Source organism: Siphateles boraxobius, unplaced genomic scaffold, assembly GCF_051911475.1.
Source record: "Siphateles boraxobius isolate OS27281-9 unplaced genomic scaffold, OSU_SipBor_1 40, whole genome shotgun sequence".
Lineage (NCBI taxonomy): Eukaryota > Metazoa > Chordata > Actinopteri > Cypriniformes > Leuciscidae > Siphateles > Siphateles boraxobius.
In genome coordinates, this window is record NW_027509031.1 from 92,939 (window position 1) to 114,798 (window position 21,860).

Sequence of the window (21,860 nt, forward strand, 5' to 3'; positions counted from 1 at the left end):
GAACGGTCAGTTCGGTTGTTCCCTGCCGGTTCGCCGCTTCAGGGCACCGAAATGATCTTTCAATCAAATCCAGAGGCCAGTCTCGAGAGACTGGTTCCCTTATCGGAATTTCTGGCAGCGTGGAAACTTCTGCCAAATATTTCTCTAGGGGTCCTGCACATAATAGAAAAGGGTTAACGGAGTTGTGGAAACGGTGGACTTGGCCTCTGAGGGGGCCCAGCTCATAGAATCCGGTCTCTCGACTGAGGTCGTTGAGACCGTCCTTCAATCCAGAGCTCCTTCCACGAGAAAACTATGTACATTGAAATGGAAACTGTTCTCTACATGGCGTGGAGAACGTTTTTTAATCTTGTTAACTGCCCGGTTGGTACAGTTCTCGATTTCCTACAAGACCGTTTCTCTGCTGGATTATCTCCCTCCAACTTAAAGGTGTACGTAGCGGCTATATCTGCTTATCACCCCTCTCGGGGCTTCTTCTCTTGGAAGAGATCCTCTTATTATTTGTTTTCTCCGTGGTACATTGAGGCTCAGGCCTGCACTGCAATCTAGAGCACCGGCTTGGGATTTGGCCATTGTACTTGAGTGTCTGGCCTTGGCTCCCTTCGAGCCCATCTAGGAGGTTTCAGAAAAATTCCTCACTCTAAATACTATATTTCTCCTTGCTATTTCATCTATCAAGAGAATTGGTGATTTACATGCTCTGTCGGTTGCTCCTTCATGTCTGGAATTTGCACCAGGTATGGTGAAAGCATTCCTCTACCCTAGACAGGGTTATATTCCTAAGGTCCCACTAAATGTTGAGGGCCCAATAGTGCGGCAGGCCTTTTATCCTCCACCCTTTAATACCCCAGATCAGGAACAGCTTAACCTGTTATGTCCAGTCCGGGCTTTAGATGCCTACATTCACAGAGCTGCTCTGTGGCGTAAATCTGAACAATTATTTGTTTGTTTTGGGTCACTGAAGAGAGGATGCCCTGCATCTAAGCAGGTTATGAGTAAATGGATAGTCGAGGCTATTTCATTGGCTTATGAAGCGGCCGGACAGCCAGAATGCGGGGCCCATTCTACTCGGAGTATGGCGGCCTCTATGGCTTTAATTTCGGGAGTTTCCCTTCTTGACGTGTGTAATGCGGCAGGATGGTCCTCTCCGCATACATTTGTCAGGTTTTATGACCTTGACCTCTCCACTCCTGGGGCGAGGTTGCTTGCTTCTTAGTGTGCGCAGGACTTCACACAGAACGGGCATTTGTCACTATGGCGTAGCGGGTATAGGGTTCCCATCGCGTCTCAAACGCAGCTCGAGTTCCCTTGAAAGGGAACGTCTCAGGTTACGTATGTAACCATGGTTCCCTGATAGGGAACGAGACGCTCCGTTTGCCTGCCATACTTCCTGCATGCCCTGATCGACTTGCTTCAGGTTTTTCAGAAGCTGTCGCGGTCTGATTTCAGGGCTGCTTTATAGTTTCCTGGTCTATGACGTCACCTATGTCGTAGTGGGCTTCCATTGGACTGATTTTACACGTGCTTCACGACGTAATCACGCAGAGCGTTCCCATCGCGTCTCAAACGCAGTGTCTCGTTCCCTATCAGGGAACCAGGGTTACATACGTAACCTGAGACGTTCTAAAAATCATTCTCAATATTAAAGAATATGAGAGTTCACACCACAACTATAATAACGATATAGAGAAACAATATAATTGGAATCACTTTCAGAACGGTTTTACTGTGCGTTCACACCGGACGCGAATAGCGCGTCAAATTCGCGTCTAACGCGTCTAGTTTGACGCTTGACCACTTTGGGTTAATTCGCGCGTCAAGAGGGAAACTGACGCGCGTAAAAACAAAAGTTTGAAGCGAAATTTACGCGCGTCAGAGGCGAAATCCGGAGACGGCCATCTTTTTTAGATGTTTATCGAGCATTAGCATTAATCGAGAGAGTCACCGCTCGTATTTGCTCTGGAGAGCAGAAACAGCTGCGTAGGGGACATCGTCGCTGTAAAGTACAGCGTAGGCAGTGTAAAGCCTCGGCCTCGAGTGGCCTTCGCATGAAGGGCCCGCACTCTACAGCCCGGCACGATGTTCACCCTCGCCCGCACCCACCTAATCTGTCATTTATTTTTGTTTTGATAATAAATGGAGCCAGCCTCCAAAAGTGAAACCTGTCCTGTGATTTTTTTTAAATTTCTATACACTAAGTGTTTGTTGTTTTTACATTAAAATAATAATGTTTCATATAATCTAAAATAGATATGGAATAAATAGCATTCAATACAAAATGAGTACTATCTCTCATATATTAAAATCGAGTTTGTATGTGAAAGATTTGCTTTGTTGTGCATTAGAACCACACCAGGCATTTTAGTCATATTGCAAAATAATTTATTGAGGCCAAACATAAAATAACATTATAAACTTTCACTTCACCACGTGACAGCAGCAAGCAGGCTCCTTATTGGTTAACGCGGCGCAAATTGACGCAGAAGTTCAGATTTTTCAACTTGGGCGGCACACGCGAATTTGCGTCAAACTCGTGAATGCACAAAAAGCACTAAATAAATCATTCGCACGTACCGCGCCAAACGCTCAATTCGAACTTGACGCGCGAATGAGGCGAATTCGCGTCTACCGCGCCGCGCTCTACGCCTCATTCGCGCCGCAGGATTTTTTTTACGCTCGTAACGCGTCTTTGCATTTACTTAACATTGAAATCACTCGCGCTAGACGCTCTATTCGCGTCCGTTGTGAACGCACCATTATGCAGTTCATAAACAATAAAAACATTGGCAGCCAATCAGAATCCATCGTGCTGTGATGAGCTCGAGCATTTAAAGAGACAGACACGCTTATAATAAACAGAACGATATCATCCGCTGGTGTAGATGCTAATATAGTTATATTCATATTTATAGTTCTTGGTGTGAACGGGCGCTTACACCCTTCCATGGTAACACTTATACATTAATAAACGTATTATAAATAATTTGCAAACTATTAGTTAATTCATAGTTTATTAATAGTATCGTTAACACATTAGCAGACTATATACAAATAGTGAGTTCTTCAATCATTGTTACTGTAATTAATAAATTAATTTTTTAATTAGCTCATATGTAAAGACTTAGATAATGTTTTTTCATCCTTTGTTAAGAGCTTGTATCTGCTGTATTTTAAACCATGTATTAAATGAGTTGTATTGATTCATCAAATCATTAAGAAGTTATTAATTCACGGTTAATAAATGCTCATGTTTATAGGGAACGGATGCAAATTTAAGGCTTGATTAGTGAACAATGGAATAATCATGGAATAATGTATAATAATGGATTAAATTGTCCTCTTTTTATTATTTTAATTACATTTGAAATCAATTTAATTTTTTTTATTATTCTTTGTTTTTCTTATTTCTTATTACATTATTTGTTGTAAACCCCTTTTATGTAAAGCACATTGAATTACCATTATGTATGAAGTGTGCTATATTAATAAACTTGTCTTGCCTTGACTTTTGTGTCACTGAATCTAAAGTGAGAAATATTTAGCCCTAATAAAACATTTATTACTTTAAAAGTTGACCATCACTTTACCTTAATCAATACAAACAAGTGATGTTTATGTTCATGTTACACACACACACACACACACACACACACACACACACACACACACACACACACACACACACACACACACACACACACACACACACACACACACACACACAATTACTCTCTCTCTCTCTCTCTCACACACACACACACACACACACACACACACACTATGGTGTCATTTCACTAGTGAAAATACAATTACAGATATCAACAATTCATATCCTGTAAATGAATAAAAGTTAAACCGGCTTGCCATAGCGATACGGGTGTTGCGAATCATCAGAATCAGAGAGATCCATTTGCAGCTTAATTTATTGAGCAGAATAGTCAAACAGGCAAAGGTCAGAACCAGCAGATACAGCAGTGAAGACAGGGCTGAATCGTAGTACAATACCAGGCAGAAGATCAGGGCAGGTAGCAAACAGTCAAGGTCAAAGAACAAAGCAGAGGTAACGTAGGCAGGTAGCAGACAGGGAGATATCTAAAACGGGCAGGGTCAACAAAACAATCAGGCAGTCACAGAAATAAACGCTCAGAAATGTTCACAGTAGCAAAACAAGACTTCGCACTGAGAGCTGCTTGCAGTGCAGCTAAAAAGCCTAGTGAATGAGATACAGCTGGGCATGGTGATTAGAATCAGAACTGGGGCTATTGGGAAATGTAGTGTGGTGAGGGAATCAATACTCAGGCGAGGGTGCCCTCTGATGGCTGGCGAGCGAGGTTACAGAGTCTGAGATTGTGACAACGGGGGAGTTCTCTGTGTTCGGGCCCAATATCCGAGCTCTCTCCCGGATAGCCAAATATGCACACCATTTATTCTATCTAACTTATTTGTAAGTGTGAACTAGTGAACACAAATATTAAACAGTTTTCCCAGACTCTTATAAAGATATGAACAGCAATATCTGCACAGGACACACAAATAAAATAGAAATAGATTTATATTATTTCTGGGGGGGAGATGAGAAAGTTTGCTGGAATGGTAAAACTCAAAACACTACAATAATATTACAGTTTTTTTCGATCGCTAAACGACAGTGAGCACAACTGGAGCTACATGTGCAAAACTCTAACTACAGTCTGCACTACCAACAGTCACCTGAGCTAAACAGTTCACATCACCTGCAAAACTCATTCCAAGCAACACAACTCTTAACACATGGCTCAAAACAGGCTCAGTGAGCCAAACACTACACAACCCTCACTGAGATAACACACACTGTCACTCAGAACACACTGAGGGTAAAAACACTAGCATCAAACACCAATACAGAAAATACAAACTTTTCATCTTTACAGTTTGAACTATTTCAGTGACTTCTTACAAAGTAATATTTTTTTCAAAGAAAAGAGTGACATTCTTTCGCATGATTTATTTAAATTTTTAGAACATAATTCTTTAAGGTAAATGAAATTAGCAGTTTGCTTCAATCTTCAGTTTGTAGTAATTTACGGAATTACAGTAATGAGAAAAAAAATGTAGAAACTAAAAGTACATACTGTAATTCGAACAAATAACAAACAAGACCTGCTTATCCTTTCACCTGAAACTGCAGTCAGCAGTGTTTGAAAGGCACAAGGCTGAACTCTATTCTGTTCTGAATGTGTGGTTCACGGTTTTGACAGCAGTGTGTTAGCATTTGAACAAAGTGCTGTAAATCCACAGTGTTGTGCAGGTTGTGGTTAAAGTCATGGGATAAGTGTGTAGAGTTTTGAAAGCTGTGTTCAAGCAATGAAAAATGAACTAGAGTTTGGTCCACATGAACTGCTGCTGTGCAGACTGTAGTTGGAGTTTTGAACATGTAGCTCCAGTTGTGCTCACTGCGTTTAGCGATTGAAAAAAACTGTAACATTTAATAAAGATCAAGCTGTGTGAATGAGCGCCGCAGTTACACACACGTTTTCAGTGTCACTATATTGGGACTTATACTATATTATATTAATATTATATAACATATTAAAGGCAGGGTAGGTAGAAATCCCCAAAAATACTTTGTTTAAACTGTCTTTATATATCAATGCATAATTAAAATGTAAGTACTCTGGAAAAGAAATGATAAAAATCGAGTGTCTGTAGTCCTCTCAGGACTGTAATAAACAGCTCATTATTCCATTCGGGACGAAAGAAATGATTGGCGGGTGCGACTGTCACTCTCCCTCGCTACCATGGATACCACCTCTGCTGATACAGGAGCAGCCCACACGCGCGCACACGTTTGAAGAGGCACGGAAGCTAGTAGTAACAATTATGGCAGAGAAAGAACAGTCAAAATTCTCAGTACCTGCATATAGAGGCAGCGAAGTCAAACAAGTTAAAAAAAGGAAGACAGTATTTGAAAAGGCTATGAACAAAAAGTCTTTGGATAAATAAAGAAATCATACGAGAGTCAATATCGGCGTGGATTTCCAGCGGTGGCGACAACTGAGGGATCTCAAGGGGCTGAAAAGTGACTCCATGATGGCTTTATTTTGCTGGACAGGTAATCTTGCTGTTTTCATTTTGATGGCATTTATTTTTTCATGAAGCATGTATCACTAGCACACGTAGCTACCTAATATAGCTACCTAACGTTACGTAGCATAACTAACATTACACTGGCTTAGCTACACTGTAAAAAAAATCCTGTTGTTTTTACGGAAAAAAACTGGCAGCTGTGGTTACCAGAACAATACTGTAAAAACACATCAAACCGTAAACATACTTACGGAATTACATGTAAATTTAACATTTTAAACATGTGAATTCAACATTGGGATTCAGTGATATTTACATCACTGCTATGCTAAACTGAACAAGTTTGCTCAGTGAAATTTACATCCGGCTGTTTATTTAACATTACATCAGGGCTTATTTAACTGAAAAATTAAGTTTATTTCATAGAAAAAGCTTGATTCTGACTAAATATTTATGTTCATTCCACACTAAAAAGAAGAAAACATATCCTTACTCCCATCCTATTTCTCCCTACATATCTGCAGGAAGAAATAGCAGCCATTTCAAATTACTTCTAAATGCAATGTTAGGCAGTAACAAACCACTCATTAGTCAATGTACAATTCACAAGAATGCAAATTTATTGTTGAAAAATTTAGTGCATGAGGAAGAGAGAGAGAGAGAGAATGTGTGAACAAATGTGACCCTGTATGGCCTCTATCGTTAATATTGGACCACAAACAAAGGAGATAAGGGGGTTCGCAGCCACTCAACTGAAGAAACACCTAGGGGAAAAGAGGAGAGAAACAAACACACAATCATCCCCATTAGTTTCATTAATCAAGTCAGTCATCAATCAATGACAACCAACAATCAAGGACAACCAACACTAGCACACATACCTTTTTAAACGGCTCGCCATTCATGGTCGGAGAGGTCTTGAATCAAAGTAAGGACTCTTGGATTAACATGCAAACGTGTTGCGTTTGTTCGTTCCACTTTCGTCCCCCTCTCCGGATTAATAGAAAAGAAACATCTAGGGAAATAGAAGAGAGAAGAAACACAGACTACTTTATTTATACATGAAACACAACCATCTCCATAAGTCAAATCAGTCCAAAGTAAAAGACAAACTAGTTAGAATACGGGTTACAGTTTTCCTTTAATTAAACTGTAACTGGTATTATTCAGCCCATAGGCCTGTTGTTCGGGGTTACCACGACCCATGATACAGTTGGTACTCAACCAGAATAATACCGTTCCCGCGGCGGTAAAATTGCGGGAGTGTATTTGCTGCCTTTGACCGCTAAGAGGCGCTACAATAGTAGACTTTGAAAAGTGTCAGTTTATTCTCTCTATTGCGTAATCTGCCGCCGCGGCTCATTGAGAGTGATTGAAATGCGGTAGCAGATCAATTCAAGTGAAACATTGTAGTTAAACGAATTAATAATAACAATACTGAATTATTGAAATTAAATGAAATACATTTAATAAATAATGAAAACATTTCAACATAAAACAAGAAGAAAAACAAAGAAAAATATTAGGCTTTGCAAGAGCATAAGACGTAATCTTAACAGCTTTCCGACGATAGCTCAGTGGTCAACACAACAAAATGAGCCTCACGGAGCTTCAAGCGATCGGAGAATGAAATCTAAATTTCAGTTAAGCCATAAGCTATTATTATTTTTAACTATATTTGTCAGGGGTTCGAATCCCGCCACCACTGATATGTCCTTAAAAGGCACTTAACCCCAAGTTGCTCTAGGGGAGATTGGCCCTGAAGGTATTTGTATGTGCAAGTCGCTTTGGATAAAAGCCTCAGCCAAATGACCAAATAAATAAATAGAATAAAAAAAATTGCAAAACAAAAATCAAAAACCTTACCTCTGTAGAAATTCCAGGGTCGATGCAAGCGTAGCTGGATAATGGATGTTAAAGCAATAGTAGCTGGCAAACATCATGCACAAGGACGTGATGAAGGAAGAGATGTTCTCGTTCACGATGACTTGATCTACACTCAGCATCATCCTTCTGGAGGAATAGCAGGACTGTCCTACAAAAAAACAAACAGAATCAAACAACAATGTTAACATTTAACATGTCTGTCACTAGTGAGTGAGTGAGTGTTTGAGATGAATGGCTGAGACAGATAGCTGCATGAACATGATGAATTGTGGGATAGAAATGAAGAAATCTGAGACAGATTTACATTATTTCTATCCCAGAATTCATCATGTTCATACACCCGTCTATGTCTCTGCCGTTCATCTTAAACGCAGCTGAGTGAGTGAGGTTAACTTACCACACACAACAATCGTGGGAGTCAAGGGAACTCGGTCCATGTTCACTTCCCCAGCCAGACAAGTGTCCTCCACATAATGGAACATCACATCTTCTTTCTCATCAAAATAAGCCAGCAGAAGCAGCACCATCTCTGTGAGATCTTCAGAGGAACCTGTGTGTTCTCCCCTCAGCAGTTGTAGCTTCATCGCAGCTTGATAGAATCTTTTGGTTTTGTTCACAGCAACAGTTTTCATGAAGTGCAAGAGCCTTTCCCCCTTCTGTTCCACATTCTTCAGGAAGGTCTCCTTCAGATCTACTCCTGTGAGCTCGTTGAAGTGTACCGTCATGCCAGTCTCATTAAACCAATATGGCCAGTTTTCAAGGAGGTACTTTACATCTTTCCCTTTGTTGACCTCTTGGCGTTGGGTATAGAACGTCGACTTCATCAGCAATTTCAAAGAAACTGGACTTTGATCACTTTGTCTAAACAGACTTTTAAGCTTCTCTTTTTTCTGCTGCTGGCTTTCGGCTGTTTCTCCAAGGGGCAAAAACTTCACATGCCAATGGATGCACCCATAAGTGTCTTGAATTTTTGCCCGTTTTTCAGGGGGTATTTCGTCAGTGTCAGAATCGTGACAATTCTTTCTTTTTGTTATTTTTGGTGTTGAAGGCCGTTTCACATTTACAACTCTGTTTTGAATTTGTTTCACTAGGGAATGGTACCCAGTGCCTATTATGTCACCCTCTATGACATCTTGAAGTGATTTGGGATATTTTGCCACCATTGTTTTGGCCACATCAGTAGCGTTCATTTTACTTATGGACGGTGTTACTTTCATCATTTCACGGACCACAATTCTAACCATCTCCTTCCTCAAATTTGGACCTGGACGTCTACCTCTCTCCAAAGCCTGCGTCAAAGCCTCGGGCAACTCTCCCCATGGAATCTGGAATGAGTCTGGAAAAGAGCGACCTGGGCTCTGACAGCAACTGGACGACGACGTTGAAATTGGCGACAGAGATGTGGATGGTCCTGGTGAGGTAGCAAGGCTTAAAGAACCACTTTCCTGGCACTGGCCTTTAAAAATACACATACACAAAACAGAGACATAATATGGATGTTTTTATATTTTGACTGAACTTATATAGCCATGTTGATAACTGGTCACATCATGAAAAGCAATGCTGAACTCACATTTTAGACTCCATGCAGCAACCAGCTTCCGGGCTTGTATGGGCCTCAAGGCTGACAACAAATCCTCTTCCTTAATAAACTGAAAGTCATCATGGGTCTCTATCCCCAGGGATTGAAGAGTTTCTACCAAGATGTCCTTCGATACTTCTGGAAGGTCAGGCAAGACCTCCGTGATGGCCGAACGTAGAAATGGTTCGGTCATCTCTACAAATTGCATTTAAGACATAAAAGGAAATATTACAAAATTAGCTGATAGATTTACTCAGGAACACTGTACATATTTTATTTATATTAGAAAACTCTAATTCCAATATGAAATAGGTTAAAAACTACAGTCAGTCGAGATAAACAAATAAAGAACCACTTAAGGCGTAAATTATCATTCCATTCACCATTTCTGGCCAACTATAACTTTTAATATTTTTAACTATTCAAACATTGCCAAGATCACTTTGACAAAACGCTGTGTTTCAGTGGAATGACTCTGTGTCCATCAATGATGTATGATGTTAATGGATAAAAATCTACCAAGTCATTAATGTTAACACACTGCATTCCTGTACTTTGTGGTGTCACAGAGTACAGGTGGTATTTGGGAAGATGGTCAGATTTGTGTGCGTCCATAAGAAAATACACAGTGGCATTATCCTTAACTAAAATGATGACAAGCTCCCCAAATTCCATGGACTCATCATTATTCAAGACTAGGAAATCACCCTTCTTGTATGATGTACCTTTGTACTGAATTTCTGTGGAGACAATGGTATCATTTTCTGAAAATCCAAATTCACTAACAGCATGATTTAGTGTGTCACTGTAAAGGTTGGGAATAAAAGCACAACCATTTTTAATTTGCAGAAGCACACTGCATCCTGGTGCTGCCGAGACATATGCCTGAAACATCTGATGCCTTTCAGAAAAAGTTAGGCAAATGTTCTTAAAGTTTTTCAAATGTCTGGCACATCTCTTGAAATAGCTGTGTTTACTTTCGAAACGCATCGTCCATAATCTGATAACGGGCCAAATTTCAGAATTAGTGAGGGATAATGTCTCATGTAATGGTGTTTTGGTTTTAGAGTACTCTCAGGAAACAAACACTTTCTTGAATCCAGATACTCTTGGATTATGATGTCAAGATAAGCTACCTGTGACAATGAAATCTTTTGCGCACAAACCATATCGACAATATCTTTGAGCAGGAGAGTCAACTGCCACACGGCATCATCTGCATTTTGCACCTTGTCGCCAATTAGAACAGGTAGCAACCTCAAAAAATGCCAGTTCTGGACAGCTTGACCAGAGAGTTTGAGTGCACCAGATTTGACAGAGCATGGCTTCGTGAAAGCATCAGAATCATTGAAAACTGACCTCAGTTTTATTCCTTTGACTTCTCTGCTCTCCTCAGACAGAGAGGGGACAGCAGCGTTGTAGGTATCAGCGGTTCGTTGCTGTCCGCAAAGATTGGGTTCTTTCTGAAATTCGTCTCTGGTGACCTCACAGTACCTGCAAAAATAACGAGAATGACTAAAGTTTTCAGTAAACCCACCAATGCCGTGTGACCCTAAATTATCCCCTGCAATACAGTACAAAGCCCCTTGGACTGTTTCCCCACCTGCAGTGACTCCATTTTCTTCAAAATCTTTCAGATCCTAAAACAATTTGGATGTGCTAAAGTTTTTGCTGACATGTAATGACATGTCAGCAAAAACTTTAGCACATCCAAATTGTTTTAGGTCATTCTCTCCACACAGCAAGACTAGGGACATATGATCCGTGTTAGACCGCACATGAACAGGGAAATTTGCCACAGAAAGATAAACAGTGAGAACTTTGTGTGTCTTTTTTGCTGAGGCCGAGAGGATTGACTACTTCAAATGCGTCTTGGTATAAAATAAGTTGCAGCCCTCCTGGGTTTGCAATGAAGAACTGGTTGGACTTGAAGGCTTGACCGTCACAAATGTCACTAAGAACGCATGCATCTGTTTCATTTGATTGTTGCAACACTGAATTCTTCCAAAATTCTGATTCTAGTAAGCTAATCAATGTTTGCTTCACAGGTATGTAATAAGCAATCCTTTGTCTCATATTTTCATCATATCCTAATCTAACTACTTTGGGCTATACATATTTAAACTTGCGTTTGAATGTCTGAGCTCTTGCATAGGTTGTTCTCAGTGGGCCTTTGTGAGATGAAGAGAACAGATCAGAATCCTTAATACAATCACAGACTTTCCCCATCACATCATCAGTTAGATTTAACTCATCTTTCAAGAGTGAGTGTAATTTGCTCAAAGTGTAATCAAGGCCTAATTCATGTACATTTTGCATCTCTTCAACAATTATCTGTATTGTTGAAGCTGGAAGTAGGAGCTGCCCTTGCAGTTTTAGATAGAACAAGCAAACATTCCTAAGAAATGTTTCATCGAAATTCGGTGGCAATTCAGTACCTTCTTCTGTTGCACCATCTACAGTCTGGGACACCTCTTCACAAGCAGTGGCAGAGCACTGGGGTGCGATTTCTGTGTAAATAACATTTATGTTATTCACTGAACATTGTGGATGTTTCCTAGACAAGTGAGCAGTAAATGATGACTTCAAAGTAAATGTGCTTTGACAACCGGCCACTGGACATGTCACAGATCTTCCCTCCACTAAATGTCTTTTTAAGTGTACAAGAAGTTCCTGCGCGGTCTGAAATCGGTCCGAACACAGCGACATGGCGCAAATAAAATTTGATACAATGGCTGTGCCAGTGTTAGCACTAACAGACGGCGCTGGCACATTGTGCTTTCGATAGAAGTGACCCTTAAATGCTGCATATGTGCAAAATGTCTGCCTGCAATCAGTGCTCGCACACTTAAAAACACAGCGTGGTTCGTTTCTATGAATCCTACAGTGCAACACATAACCCCTCAATGTTTGCCATGTTCTGCCGCAAAAACGACAATCAATCATGTTCAAAACTACTTTCTTATCATCTAAGACCACAATATTTAACTGATGCTACCACATCTGTAGACTATGCAAGCAAGTCCACGTGGGAAGTTTAAAACAGACGTAAAAAAATAGCCATTAACGTTAGCTACTAACAGCCAGCAGTAACGTTAAATGCAGTTACATAAATTGAACGGTTGCCCGCCTATCAATTAGTGAAATAAGTAAAGTTTCTTTTAACTAAAACGTATCTTTTCGACTTAACCTGACAGTTGAGTAGGCCTATGCTTCAGTGATATTTGGCTTTGGAAGGAGCCGAGAAGGGAGGGGGTGGGAGTTAATGGAATAATGAGCTGTGTTTAAAACAGTCCTGAGAGGACTACAGACACTCGATTTTTATAATTTATTTTCCAGAGTACTTACATTTTAATTATGCATTGATATATAAAGACAGTTTAAACAAATTTGGAAAAAAAGTATTTTTGGGGATTTCTACCTACCCTGCCTTTAACTCCATCAGAAGAAGAGCTGCTGTGAAGAAGAATCTATAACACTTTATTCTGATGCAACAGATATTACTGATTATAAGTACCTTTGCAAATCTGTGTGTGTGTGTGTGTGTGTGTGTGCGTCAACTTATTCTACTAATCCTCTATAATCCTATAATACTCAACTATACTCTTACAGTCATCAGCATCTCTAAAGGGGATCATCAAAATAAAGTCACCAAAAAATCCAATGTTTTGTTGTAATTAAATTGTTCTATTATCAATTAATTCCATCAGTTTGATGCTAAATTTCTATTAACTAATAAAACACAAGGTAGAAAAGACAAAAAGCAAGATTTAGACGAAAAATAAAATGGAATTGTGGCATATATATATATAGACACATATACACCACATATATAGTCACATTATTGTTTTTTATTAATAAAGATGTCTCCAGAATGAGCCGGGCTCTCTGGTTTCAGGGTGCTTATATTTTAATTTGACATTGTGAGGTTTTTTAATGAAATTAAAAAAAAAAAATTGTGTTTAAACACTAATTTGTGGACCCGGTTGAAGACGCTTGAATTAGGGAACTAAAGAAAACAGGAACAGAGCAAACAGAATAAAAACTTAACTAAAACATAACATACACATTAAACATGGAGTTTGTAGTGTATTTCTGTAGACAATGAAGTTAATTTAATGATTGACAGAATCAGTCATTAATATCCTAAAGCACACACCAAGTTAAGTCAGTTTAGCATTTAATACAGTCGACATGAGCAGCAAGTTTAGTGAACTCAAATATACAAGACTCCATTACTCATTAAACTGATGCGCCGGCTTTACTCGATCGAGTTCCGTCACACTGACTCACGACAGAAGGAGAGATGTGCGAGTCTGTTCCTCTTTATTTCAGTTCTTTCAACGGTCCATCAAACTGACAGATACTTTATCAGCTCCTAATGACAGTTACACCAGTTTGTTTTAACACACTTATGATAACAGTACAAGGAGAATATTAAACATCTATATAACTCATCTAGGTAAGTTAATGACAAGTTGTTAAATATTCCACCCGTAGATAACGGATATTACAGTGATATAATCCGCAGTGCAATTGTAGGAATTCAAATTCACCCCTTTGCATGTTTAGTGAGAACATTTATGACTGAGAGACTGAGAGATAAAACATCTTTATTTCTACACTGGAATGAACTGTGTGTGAAAGAGGATTTGAACATGTTTCCATTAATCGGCTGTTGTGCTACAAAACATATTCCTGAATCATAAGACTCTAAACACATCTTAAAGATCTTATAGTTCCTCATGTGAAATAATCCTGCTATATTTGGTTTAGATGTGGGCTTACAAAGATTAATAAGTAATAAATAAATCTATTGAATTCCAAACCTCTAATGTAAAAACTTTGCCTCATTGATGCCTTTATTGTTTATTATAAACTATATGAACAAGGGACGCACTGATACCGGTATCGGTCCGATTCTGTGCTTGTACTCGTACTCGTACTCATTAAAGTCCCCGACACCATGCAGTGTGTGTAGTGTTCGTGTCCAAACGAAGAAACAATGACAGCAGAGCAAACATAGAGAATATATCAGAGAAGGATGTCTGAAGTAAATTAATCTAATTAAACAGAATATTAAACAAATGAAATATGGATTGAGTGGATTGAGTGCACAGCGGTGAAGAGAGAGAGTACACTTCTGTTGCATTGCTCTGTTCGTTCACTTCATCATTTGGATTAAAACTAAATTGAATGTGTGAATAAAAACATGAACCGTTACATGATTCATTCATGTCTCATATATATTTCATGCTCATTTGTTATTTTCAGACAGCGCGTGAATATCCTATTAAATCGAGTTCTCTTTCATGTCTTCTTGCGATGAACGGACTTGTATTCACATAATATTCTGTCAAAATGCCCGTTTAGGCAATTATAGTGAAGCATAGTAGGTTATGCCTTGAGTGAACGTGAAGAGTTGAGAAAGAAACGCGTGTGTAACAGTGTGTTGGACATGTGCAGTCGAGCTCTTCACGCTCACAGAAACCTGAGGTCCGATCCGAGACCCGAGTGGGTTCGGGTCCACAACTTTGAGAGTGCCTTGGACACGGGTCGGGCAGTTTTCGGGCAAATAAAAATAAATGTGCTTTTTCTGAAAGGAAGAGAAGACCTGAATTCTTTTTAAGTATGTCGGGCATTTAACATTTCTATTATTTAAAATAATTCTATGACAAAGTTATTGTTTCTGGTAACTAAAAATGTGAACCACTGGCCCAACCTGTCAGGATACAGGCACGGAGACAGAGGTAAGTGAATCCAAACACAGCTTTATTCAATGTGACAAAAGTGCAAGGTGAGTATTCAGAGTTCAGGTGCAGATTCGGTGAAGATCACTCAGTGCGGGGCAGACAACAGGTGAGCATGTCCTCTTCAGGTTAGTTGATGTCAAGCAGTTACAGTTCATTAATACTTGTCCTTTCTCTTTCAGATGCAGTCGCGAGCAAGCAAACTTGGCGTGAATACAGGAAACTCAGGTGAATTCAGGATCTCAGGAAACATGGACTCAAGCAGGATTTCTGGAGACAGCGGAACAAGGATACAGAGGTTAGTGTTTCACAGGTGAGTATACGTTACTTGGCAGGATATTGATGCATCAGAGACTTCAGGAGACACTGAATAATCGTCTGTTCCTGTTGGAGGCTTGACAATGACTGATCTCACAGTGAGTGTTTTTATGAGCTGGCTGATGAGGCTTGCTGATTGTGAACAGGTGCAGGTGACTAGAACTCTGGGGAGAGTGATCGTTGTGTGGTCAGGGATGTTGACTCTGATGGGTTCCTGACACAACCAGGCCAGTAGAAAAGTTGAGCTCTAAATATTCACTGTGCAATTAAAGATAAAATATGACAGTGATCCTACAATACAATTTAACAATACAATACAATACAATTTAAAAACTGCTAAGCCAAATAATTTGATTCATATTGTTTTGGTTTGTTTTCACCATATTTTTTTCTAAAAATGAAAATGCAGTGAAAATACAGGTATTGGTATTGACAAGCACTAAAAATGTAAGTATCGGTCTCGTTCTGGAAAAGTGGTATCGGTTCATCCCTAATATGAACATCTCCCTGCTGTGACGTCACACACACACATATATTTGGCTCAATAGTTAATGCGATACGAGTGTTGCTGTTAAGAGTTTAGGAAATGGGCAACACTTTATAATAACTGCATGCTATTTATCATTAGTTAAGCATTAGTAAATAGTTAATTCATCATTTATAAAGCATTAATAGACATTAATAAGCAGTTTATACAGCTATAATGCTTTATTCTTGATTTATAAGCATATATATAATGTTTAATAATTGTATTTTCATACTTTATTAATGATAAATGTATCATTTCTAAATGAAGTATTGCATTATTTATAAACCAGTTATTTAGGAGTTATCTGTTCATAAGATCACTTAGAATGTGTGAGTAAATGATTAATATACTTTTAATATAATAAAAAAATAAGCAACAAAATGAATATGTCAACAAAATAAGCAACAAAACTAACAAAAAGCCAGGTTTCATTTTACTGCACTGTTATGCTTTCTGGAGATGTACAGGAATTTTTATTTTCTATAACATTGCAGATTTATTTTCCATTTTATGTTAAGTGTATCATTGTAGAGTTATTTTTTGCATCGTGAAATAAATATTTCTATGTTCTGTATCACAGTGTCGTGTTTGTTTCCTTTTTCTGTTTAGAAGATAACTGAGTCTTTAAATCTCCTTTATAAAAGCTTTACAAGGCATAACTAGTCCTCACTTTAGATGAGCTCACAAAACAGTTAACTCACCACTACTAATGCTTCATAACTAACTTAATTAACCCTGAATTACAGTTGAAATATATGTTAATAAAGCATTTACTAACACACTAACACTGACAACTCCTAAATAACCGGTTTGTAAATAATGCAATACTTAATTTAGAAATGATAAACTGATCATTAATAAAGTATGAAAATACAATTAAAAGAATATAGCATTTAGCTGTATTTGTATACTGCTTATTAATGTCAATTAGTGCTTTATAAATGTTCAATTAACTGTTTACTAATGCTTAACTAATGATTAATAGCATGCAGTGTTATAGGTTAGGGGTTATAAAGTGTTACAGAAAAAGTTTGGCTTTCAACTATAATTCATTTACAGTAGTTGTGTTTGTAAAAATTGTTATTTAATTGCATTGTAAATATTCTTCTAAGATGTTATATTTCAATATCATTCCTGCAGAAATGCACAGAGTTTGCCATCATTCTGATTTGAATGTGCTTTTATCAGTTTTTAAAGTGCGTTAGCATTTGAAAAATGTGCTGCAAATATGTAGTGTTTTGCAGATGGTGAAGTATTTATGATAAAAGTGTGCTTATTGAATGCATTTTGTGTGAAAGCAATGAAAAATGATTCACAGGTTGATTCACTTCTGTGTCTCTGAATGAGAGAAGAGTTTTGCCAATATAAGGCTTCAGTATTGACTGATGAAAATAACTGTATATGCAGAGCACGTATGATAATGTGCACGACTGTATTTGCATCCAGGCTGTGATATATACGAGTGCACTAGACGGGGGTCAGAAAACTGAAGAGCTTTACTCTCAGCAACTCCACATTTACAGGTGATCGTTCACAGGTGAGACATTGTAAAATATTTCACATGTGACTTCAAATAAGGTGTCTTGTTTCTTCGAATTTGTGATATAAATGATTATTTTTGTTTAAAAGCAGAGGCTCTCTTCTTTCTTTTGATATATTGCATGTTCAGATATTCATAGAATAAAATATTCTGGGGGCCGTGAAACTCAAAATAAAACATGCTGGCGGTGGCTGGAAACATAAAAATAAAATTTTAAAAAACAGTGGCGAACAAAGAATTAATAGCAATGTTAATGTACAGCAGTCTCATCTTTTCGTGACTGTTGCTGATATTCCACAGATACTGAGACTGAAGCTGATGATGGGTTTCAGCGTGCTCTTCATCTTCGCTCTGCTACACATCTTCATACTGGGTGCGGGGGGGAATTCAGAGGATCTCTCCAACAATGGTGTGTTCATCTTCAGTTCTTGTGCTTCAACATTCTGCAGTAGTTTTAACTCCTAAACTATAATCCATAGGGGCTTTCGCACCGGATAGCTCCAGGATCTCGTCTTGTTCCCCGAGAACTAGCGGTTCCCTTAGGAACGTGTTCCTGGTTGCGTTCGCAGCGCCGGCAGGAACTCTGAAGAGAACGCCTGAACACACAGCGCTCGCATTCTCCTGTTCACTAGTTCACCATCTAACCGTCCTGTCCAATACGTTATTAGCTAGAACTGTTACACACAGAAGTGGACAGTAATAAAGTTATTAGCGTATGGCGTGTGTCGATGTCAGTGTCGCTGAGCAGAAACACACACTCATGTTCCTCTCGGGCTCCTCAAAGCTGCGTTGGGTTTCTCCTCAGTGTAAAGGGTTAGAGCTTCTGTCACTGTTTCACATGTTCGTAGAGTTAGTTTCTGGAGTAAATATATCCGCTATAATCTGTGTGTTACACGGCCTTTAATAATGGCGTGTGCCGGTGTTTCACGAGCGTTCGGCTGATCAGCGAACACTAGCGTCACTGCAGATCTATAGCGCGGGTCTAGCCGACTCTGGAGGAGGACATTAGCTCCTCTAAAGGAGATTCTAGAACTAAAATCGTTCCTCGTTCCTGCGGTGCGAACACTGCTAACTCCGCGAACGCCCGCCGACGGTTCTAGCAACGATGAAACGGTTCCTCCGGTGCGAAAGACCCTCATTTGTTATTTACAATAATTTTAAATAAGTATAGCTTCACACATAAGTTATCAGTCTTTGAATTGTGTATTTCTTTTGGATTTGTCTTGCAGACTCTTCTAACCACCATCATCACCTTCATCCTCGTGGAATAAGCGCAATAAAATCATTTTTCAGCAAGTTTTCAGCTGAGAAAAATAAGGAGCAGAGCATTCTTGACGAAAAGAATTACTTGGAGTTTGTTGCATCAAGCGAGCCACCTGAAGGTGCAGTTATAGGTACTGTTGACAAAGATAATTATTACATTCTTGTAACTGGGAAATGTGATGAGGTGAATTTAAATATCGAAAAAATATTGAGCAAAGATGCTAATAAGGCGGTGCGTACATTTCTAGTGAATAAAGACGACTTTGAACTTTTTGAGTGGAAAACATGGGAAGAAATAGAGAGTGGCCAGATTCCATTTAATCCAGTTATGATTTGTAACAAATTCTACATTGTTGATGGAGAACAAGGTCTCGTTCTGAAGACAAAAGACTTTCTCAAAAAGCCAAACAACATGCAAACTGAAGTTCTCTCCCTAAACAATGACATAATAGAACAGCATTTACAAATCGATAATCCTGAAAACAAAGAAGGGAAAAGCTCAGAGAGGGTAGAAGTGCTAAAACGTTTCACAGCTCACAACAGGAACTGTGATAAAGCCAAACATGTGGTGAAGTTGGATCAAGGCAATGACAAATCAAGAGCTTTCCTAAAGAGCCGCACACATACGGTTGGAAGAGTGATAGAGCTATCCGTCACTGGTAAGATTCCAAAAATAGTTGACATAGGTGGAAAACTTAATTTTAAATATGACCAGAGTAACTTGAAATCTGATACGACATCTAACCTTAGTAAGGTCCTGCACTCAGTGAGCATGGAGATAGAGATTCCACCCAACCAATCATGTGTGATTGAGATTAAAAGCAAAACCTTTATTACTGAAGTCCCGTTCTCTGGTCAACTCACCCGACGGTACAAGGATGGTGAAAAACGCACAACCTCCATTACCGGCATCTACGATCATCACGAGTCAGACATTGAAACATCTGTGAATCTCTGCACACCCGTGAAAGATGGGCCGAAATGCTGAAATGCTGAAACCTGTGCAACTTCTGGAAAAATAAATGCCATGTTGCAATGTGTGTGTTCATAACAAAATTTAACAAAAAATGTAAAAAAAATTGCTTGCTTTCAAATTATTTCAAGAATTAATTAAATAGAATTTTAACATGCAAACATTGTTTTTTTGTTGTCGTCTCAGAAAAATAATTATAAAAGTTTGAGGGGGAGGATTGTGCTTGACGTCCTGGGTCGATAAAGACCAGAGGAATGCATTTAAGAGTTAAAACAGTTTATTCGTTTATGTTATGATAGCAGTAGCGGTTGGAGGCCCAAGTGACAGAGGAAGCCGTTGGTCTGGTTCAAGAATGCTTTTCATTTGCCACACGATGACAGTCACCCAATAATTGTGGGAAAACACAAAAACTTAAATGCAACAAAACATAAACAGCCCCAAACACATGGTCAAATAAACTACATCTACAAGACAGAATCTGACCAGTACATGCAATCACATGACACAACCAGCATTTCCCTCTAGTACTAAATTTCTGGAGCCATTTAGGCCTGACTCCTCCCTCCACCCGTGACGTACCACTTGAAAGGTAAATGCATTTCACATAAATCACATATATAAATAATAATAACAATAATAGATACAACAACATCTCATATCTGCAGATACACATCACAGCATAAATACACCCATAAATAATAAAACAAACAAATGAAGGGTTGGGGTCAGAATCCCTTGCCACTTCAATTCAACTATATGTATATCCTTTTTTATGATTACATTATTCCTATAATAAGCACTAATCAAGTTATATAATCATTCCTGTACGCAATAAGTGATTCACATATAGTTTTTTATTCATACTTTTGTTGAATGCACATCTTTCCTGAATGTTGGTTGAATGCCTATCTTTCATGAATGTCTCCTGATGTCTGTGACTAATCTTCTGTGGCCCTGAGCGAGAACATTAAACACAGGCTTTTTGTCCGTATGTATATTAATGAGTGTGTTAAACTTAAAGAAAACCCTCATCATATGATCATGTTTCTCTGCTGACCCTATTAACGGACAGGGGTCAACTTCTGTACGATTCTATGATTTGTTTTACTTCTTTATACATATATCTCTCAAGAAGTAAAGTAATTGTTATTTCTTCTCTCTGAGGATGGAAGGTTTTATCAGTATGTTGCAGGTCTCATGACGCTTTTCGACGGGCCCTCCGAGGTCATTACTGGATCTTCGTGACTTGGATGACAGCTATCTTGATTGATGTCAACGTACCCTTCTATCTATGTGTAATTGTTTAGACTTTATGTCCTCTGAGCCAATCAGAAGCGAATGTTTATGTAATGTATGCCCTTGGAAACAGTATAACTGGTGTACGATTTTCATGTAAGGTAGAGTTAGCTTGCGACCTCCTCGTGAGACTTTGACGTTGGCTCTACCAATTTAACTGCAAACTTTGATGTCGCCGCTATGGCTGTCGCGTGGTTCATGTAAGCCCCAATAGTTCCAAAACATACGCTGTCGATTGCATTATTGAACGGTAAATATAAAATAAAACACACACCCAAGTACTTTTTAAGCTGTTATTGCATTATATTAATGTCAGTTTTGCATTTGGAGAGGCAGGGTGACAACGAAATACCGTATATTACTTAGATAAGTTTTAGGCTATATTTTTGGAGGGAAAAGCTTAGTGTTCATATTCACATGGGTAGTAGCACTGGCTTTAGCGGCTCTAACTTAACTTTTCCATATCATTAATGTGATGATGGACGTCTCATGATATTTATTTTAGCACAACTGGGCAGTATTAGGCTATTGATTCCCATGATTTTGCTTATAAATTCTGATTCAGCCATTAGCCTACCTTAGTGATCACGCAAAGAGGCCTGTCGTGGCGGTCCGTTCAGAATTCGCTTAGAAGCTAGCTCACTCCTTCTGATGAA

General features: G+C 38.8%; 2 protein-coding genes across 2 annotated transcripts in view; both read left to right on the top strand.

Moving 5' to 3' along the window:
* LOC143706042 (uncharacterized) overlaps positions 1–18,114 on the top strand; it is a 78,371-nt gene extending 60,257 nt beyond the window's left edge. Inside the window, exon 2 of the transcript XR_013192927.1 lies at positions 17,973–18,114. The gene's annotated coding sequence lies outside the window, so the exon portion shown is untranslated. The remainder of the gene's footprint in view (positions 1–17,972) is intronic.
* LOC143706052 (natterin-3) lies at positions 15,687–19,993 on the top strand. The gene is made up of 3 exons (XM_077197604.1): positions 15,687–15,701; positions 17,973–18,081; positions 18,902–19,993. The coding sequence occupies exons 1-3, from the start codon at positions 15,687–15,689 to the stop codon at positions 19,921–19,923; spliced, it is 1,146 nt and encodes a 381-aa protein (XP_077053719.1). The 3' UTR covers positions 19,924–19,993.
* Positions 19,994–21,860: the final 1,867 nt, after the last annotated feature.

What these genes read in the sequence shown, in the direction of transcription:
- LOC143706052 (XM_077197604.1), top strand. An exon ending in AGAGGATCTCTCCAACAATG is followed by an intron (nt 18,082 to 18,901) that starts GTGTGTTCATCT and finishes TTTGTCTTGCAG; the next exon opens with ACTCTTCTAACCACCATCAT.